The sequence below is a fragment of the Acyrthosiphon pisum genome, chromosome A2 (assembly GCF_005508785.2).
Source record: "Acyrthosiphon pisum isolate AL4f chromosome A2, pea_aphid_22Mar2018_4r6ur, whole genome shotgun sequence".
NCBI lineage: Eukaryota > Metazoa > Arthropoda > Insecta > Hemiptera > Aphididae > Acyrthosiphon > Acyrthosiphon pisum.
Genome location: NC_042495.1, coordinates 45,589,645 through 45,596,572, shown reverse-complemented (window position 1 = coordinate 45,596,572; position 6,928 = coordinate 45,589,645). Strand labels below are relative to the sequence as shown.

Genomic DNA, 6,928 nt, shown 5'->3' with positions numbered 1-6,928 from the left:
AGAGCTAAAATGATAGGACATCTACTACGCCATGAGAGTCTAACAAAAACTGTCATAGAAGGCGACGTTGAAGGCCATATAGGAAGAGGAAGACCAAGGATGGAGTATATGAAGCAATTAATGAGTGACATGGGGAAGAATAGTTATAAAAAGCTAAAGGAATTGAGTAATGAGAGGGAAGCATGGAGAACTGCAGCAAACCAATCTAAGGATTGAAGACTAAAGAAAGAGTGGTGGATCCAGTGGCTTATTTAGGGGGGGGGGGGTAATTTCTCCAGGCAGCACTTTTTGAGGGGCCAAAATGTTTGTGGGAGCTTTTCTTTCGAAAACAGATTTACAATGATTTAGGCAGTTAGGCAAAGGCACGTGCATATTGGTTTGTCGTAGAATACTTAAACCTATTGTTCTGTACCTAAATTTATTGTATTGACATTTTCGACTGCAGTTCGCCGGTTGGACCTCTGCTCACAGGTCTTAGTTTATTAAATGTACAACTAAATGCAAATAAATTAATACAAACAGTCATATAAACAATTTTTCCAAGAAAAATAAGCGTAATTTAGAATTGGTTGTGTAAATTATAAAATATAAATATTGCGAGATATTAAGTAGATGTTGTAAATTGCTTTATACTTTTACCCCAGCCATAAAAAAAAGCACTTGATCCACCACTGAGTCATATAGCTTACAGTATTCATCTATTAGCCATCCTGAATTCTGATGAACACACACATACACACAGGCACTAAATTTTAGTGTTAAATTATAGTTGACCATTCTACATTTTTAGGAACAATTGAAAGAAAATTACAATAAAATACTAAATTAAATTTGAACACTGGCATATGGCTTAAATTTTATTATAAGCTAGCTGATCCCGTGCACTTCGTTGCCCGGTAACCAATAATAATTATTATAATATCTTCAAAACCCATGGAAACCAAAAGTGAAAGGAAACCCAGATAGACAGACCGATTGAACATTAATTTTTATATATATAGATCATAATATATAATATATATATGTGACTGTGGAGCAGAGAAGCAGACCATCTATCACATAGCTTTTGTATGTCCTATCCACGCCTACCAAGGTCCCAGAATCGACTGCCTCACAACACCTCCAAAATTTATTAAATAGCTGGAGGAACTAGAACTAGATCTCTAATACCTTATTGTTACCTTATTAATATTACTCATATTTTCTCATATTTTACTTGTTTATTTTTATTTTATTCATCTGTTATATATTAATTAAATTCACTGTACGTTAACATATTATAACTCTAATGCATGTAACCACAAACCATACGCTAAATAAATAAAAAAAATAATATATATAATATATATTGTATATATAGGAACTAATAAAATATTTAAAGAAATTACCAATACAATTTTTATATAACTTATTGTATTATAAAATGTCAAACATTAAATATTCAAGTTCAATAAAATATAGGTACTCAACTTTTATGAGTTAAAAATAGCATTAAATTGAACAATCATTATTATAAAGTTATAATCTCTATGTTTTATTGTTTAAATAACTATTCATTAATTACTATACATTAAAATAGACAGTTGTTAATTGTGTTAATCTTACAATATAAAACATGAATACGGTGGCGCTCCCGTGGTAGAGATTTGAACCATATATAGTGAATCCGTGGAGGAAAAAATTAAACTCGCTTCTTCCACGAATTTTCCGCGTTATCTCCGACTTCTTATTCCTATATTATAATATACTCTACTATAATTATCACTACAGGCGTATTCATGGCAACGCAAATCGTAGCAAACGAACATATCCTCATTATATGCGTTACACAATACGGTACAGGGAAGTTCTGTAATGCGATTTATGTAGACAATATATTATTATGTAAGTGTAAGTTGTATGTTTGTCATAAGTGACTGCCAAGGGTGGATTGCATACTTGGTAATATAACCTTTGACTATTGTCCGCGATCCGATAATAGTCGAATCAAATACACCTATCGACTTTACACTTTTTAACAACCAAAAGCAGTGAAAAACGTCAGGAGATCCTGGAGGTCGTATCCATTTACAATGTTTATGATGGATTTCTAGACGCTCAAACTTTAAAACATTCCCGCCAAAGCGCCAAGCCTTATCTCCAATCCATATCACAAATCCTTATCTCAAATCCTAAAAAATCGTCTTACAACTTCCGCTACTTTTATAATTCAAACGACTCTTACTCCAAAATCCGTACCGACTCTCAGTGAGTCCAAAGAGTCCCCGACTTTTAATTACAGCTAGTATCAATACAAATTAGTAATATATTATTATTTTCTTAACAGACGAAATAGTACAAATAAATACAAGCAAGTATACGATATTAACGTTATAATTAATACAGTTTTTATTCAAATTAAAAAATGTAGACAAGTGGGTACATCTCTGATATTCCTATTTCTACAGTCGTTGTCGAACATGTCAATGTAATGGATGTGTTATATTTAAATTCAATGATAAATCATTGCATACGAAAAACGATTCTGAGTGAATAAGTTGTGGGCTCCTATGAATCCTTGTATAAAAAATCAAATTTAATAATTACAAGAAAAATTAATAAAAATCGAAAATATATCTTATGGATATAAATAGCTTAACTTTCCAGTAAAATGTTTTTCATTGTAAAAGGTAAAGCATTTTGTGGGGAATCTTCTATTAAATTGTCTAATGTTAGACATGAAAATAAAAAATGTTATGAATGTCCAACTGAAAAATAACTTACAAAACTTGAAAAATATCTTATGGCTATAAATAGCTCGAATAATTCAAGTGTCCACAGTTATTAGTTTTTGAGTTAAACCAGAAATATAATATTAATTTTACGCTAAACAAGTAATAATCTCATCTGACTCATGCCATCTTCTTATGAGTTCATATCGGGATATAAAACAAGCCACCAATACGCATAATATCTAGAATCAATAGCAACACTCGTGGTCAAAACTATACATCAAACTTAATGAAAAAAAAATCAACGATCCTCCCATGGCCAACCCTCCCACTATCCAGACGTTAAGAAGTAATCTTAAATCGACTCCGTGTAGGACACACATGACTGACTCACAGACATCTCATGACCAAAAGGAACCTGACCTATGCCCCACATGCGGTGAAATTCTCACAGTCAAACACATTATCTGCCACTGCCGAATCTACACAGACATCCGATCCAATGTTCTAATTGCTGACAGCCTTCACGAAGCACTAGGTCCAGATCCAGACAACAACCAAAAAATCTTCAAATTTTTAAAATCAACCAATTTATACAACCTTATATAATGCTGTACTAAAATTTAAGACATGTAGGCCTCTTCCTTTTTCTGTAAGCCAATAATCTTTGTTGTTGTAAATAAATTAGTTTTGAGTAAAAACTACCATTTTTTGTTTGTTTTACCGAACATTTTCTAAAACTACTGAATATTTTCAATTTTAACCTCTTAAATGTACCAACATTAGCTGATGTCAACAATTTTATCATTTTTACAACCCCAAATGTTAATGACAGATGGAATAAAAACAAATACAATGATGATCGCTCCGCTCAGAATCTTAAATCTTAAATAATAAGTAGGTAATAACGGATAATAGTTATAACTGGGGACGGGCTCAGTAGCTCATAAGATAAAATATATTGTGTAATGTATGTTTAAATATTTTTTGTTGTTCAATATATAACCAAATAATATAATACTATATAGAGTACTTACATAATATGGAGTATTTTTTTACATTTTTAAGAAGAGTCGTTTTATATTTTGGTCTACTTACGACATTTAAGTTATGTCTATGTTTTAAAGGGTTAAATTTGATCTACTACTTGATATATTATGCTTTAATTGGATTTTTAAATATGCTGTGGTGAATCTTGCATATAGACTATAATACCTTAGTCTCTATAAAGACATCCACATATTTAAATATTTTACATCACGTACATCATATACGTAATACGTCCATGGCCTTATTTACACTTTTGCGCTCTATTAACTTGCTTTTTAATTGTTTAGTTATAATTGTTTATTTATTAAAATGTTATTAAAAAAACAGATAACGATGATACATTATTTTAATTAGTGTCAAAATAACATACATAACAACATACAATTGTAAACAATAAAAAAAAAAAATTACAAAAATTACAAAAATGAATAGTCATTGATTGATAAAATGAGTAAATTACGCCATGTGGCCTTATGATAACCATGCAAAAAGTCCAAATAGGTACTCAAACAAATATTTAGCAATAAAAAAATTGTATTTATACAATGATATTGTATGGTGCGTGACCACCTCTAAAATCTAAATTTATCAAACGGGAAAAATGTCCCCCTTGCCCTACCTTAAACACTGGTCAATGGGGGATTTGTATATTATACATCTAATATAAATTACAGTGTTTAGTAAGATTATACAATGTACCTATCTCATACATTTAATTTCCCGCCACATGTTGTTGTCATATGATAAGCATTTTAAATTTGAATGATTCTACTGAGAGATTTCCTATAGGTGGTATGTGTCTATAATTCAAAACTCTGTTAGTTTTTAATTTATAACTGTAGTAAGAAGTAAAATATAATTTGAAATTTAAATCTCCATAAAATCTCTATAATACTATACGATTACTGAGTATGTACGTTAATTGTGTTATTATCAATATTAAATTTGTAAAATAATATTTTTTTAAACAGATGGCTATACCCTAAAGGATATAGAATATGGCAAGTATATAATACAACGAGGATATAATAGTTAATAATTATATAGTTGCCACCTAAAATATTGATTGTTTTTTATCAAGCTGGTTTTTAACATTTTGAGAGAAATTGCCATGGTTTTAGACTAAAGAGGAAAATAGAAAATAGTTGTGCCTGCGTATTTTTAATATTTTTCAAATGATATTCAGACAATAAATCAGGAGCTTTGTATTATATTGTCACGCTTTTTACCAAATAAATAAAATAATAATGACAATTAGAGAAAAAAAAAACTAAAAAAATTGACAATAGACAATATAACAGCTCAAAACGAGTCAGAATATTTTAAAAATTGTATGGTGTATAGAAAATGAAAATATAAACATTCAGTGAAATTTGTTATGTATATAGTATATACATTCATTTGTTTTAGAGTTATACTAAAACTTAAAATTGATTTTGTCGAACTTCCCGTTTTTCCTTAATTTTTATGTTGTTTTTCTCGACACTTTTGAAAACTATCGGGATTTTTAAATTTTGACCACCCGAATGCACTAACTAGATGTACTTTACCATCACACAAGATACTGTTGAAAAAAATTGAAGCAGTTTTACTATACAAAATGGTTATGACACACACAAAAATAACAAAAAAATTTAAAAAAAAACACTCATCATTGTAAAATCAATACATTTATCCCTCAACTTGGAATCAAATAACATACAAATAAAATGTAATAAATTATTGAAAAATAATACAAGTGATATGTATATTTTATTAGGGAAAAATGAATTCAAAAATGCCATCAAATCACATAATTTAAGTAAGATCATTATTATAGATTAATAGATTTAATAATGTACCTATACATACCTAACTTTAATTGATTAATACAAATCAATAATGTTTCACTGATGAAATACGAATAGAGTTCAAATTTTATGAACAAATTAATATAGTTAATAAAAGTATTTAAAACGAAAAAACAAATAAAAAATTTTTTTTTTTAATATTGTCATATATTTTTAATGGTTTAACTCTAAATCTGTCGATTATCAACTAACCAAAATTCACAGTTAAAGGATAAACTATTGTGCATAACCATACAGGTATTCCCTGTTAAACATCTAACAGTACAACCTCCAGAGTAAAATATGTCTGAGATAGATTTAATCTATGATTTTATCTTATACATGCTAATATAATATTATTTTGTATCAAGCTATGAGTAAGTTTATCAACAAATCGTATTTTATACAATAATAAATAATTATTATATTTGTACGGCCACGACATCATGTAGTACATTATGTATTCTTCCAATAAATAATTGTTTAAATATAATTCTATTTCTATTATACCTGAAGAAAATATAAACATCATTATAATTTTTTTTTTTTTTATTGATCTTATAAAAACAACTCGGCAGCAAAGGCCATTAGTTCACTATTATTAATGAAAATTTAGATTATATACATCATAGATACAATTATATTTTGTTAATCAAATTAGTAAGTTTAAGAAATTTAAGCGTTATTTTGTTCTGGTCAGGATGTGGTCCGAGAGATGAGTCAAGGGTTTCGGTCAAGTTGAGGTCCATTCGCTCCTGGTCGTAAACATGACATTCAGTCAAGATGTGTTTGACGGTGAGAAGTTGGCCGCAGGCTTCACAGAAGGGGGGTTCGTCATTAGACATGAGATATCCGTGGGTAAGTCTAGTATGTCCTATTCTTAAACGATTTAATGCGGTTTCTTCTTTTCGATTGAGGTTGGAATTATCCCATCTGAAAGTTGTAGACTTGATCTGGTTTAATTTAGTATTCTGGCTAATCCAGGATGTGTGCCATTTTTTTCTAATATATGTTCTTAATGTGTTTTTAAAGTCTTCGTAGGTTATGAAGTCTAGTAATGGCGTGTTCGTGTCGGAGATGGCCATTTTGGCATATGTATCCGCGGTTTCGTTACCTGGGGATACCGGTGTGCCCTGAAATCCATGTTAGTATAATTTGTTTTTTTTTTTTAGCTTCGTCAATTTTATTTTGGATGAGAATGGCAATGTCACAGGGGTGGGTTTTGTTTTTAACACTGTTTATGGCGCTAAGGGAATCACTGAGAATTAAAAAATTGGTGTGTGTTGAGGTGTTTATTACTTCAATGGCTTTTAGAATTGCCAGAGCTTTCGCGGAAAA

General features: G+C 29.7%; 1 protein-coding gene across 1 annotated transcript in view; it reads left to right on the top strand.

Annotated features, from left to right (window-relative positions):
* LOC103309837 (craniofacial development protein 2-like) overlaps window positions 1-216 on the top strand; it is a 1,814-nt gene extending 1,598 nt beyond the window's left edge. The window contains exon 2 of the mRNA XM_008186331.1: window positions 5-216. Within this exon, the coding sequence (XP_008184553.1) occupies window positions 5-216 (212 nt within the window). The remainder of the gene's footprint in view (window positions 1-4) is intronic.
* The last annotated feature ends 6,712 nt before the right edge of the window (window positions 217-6,928 follow it).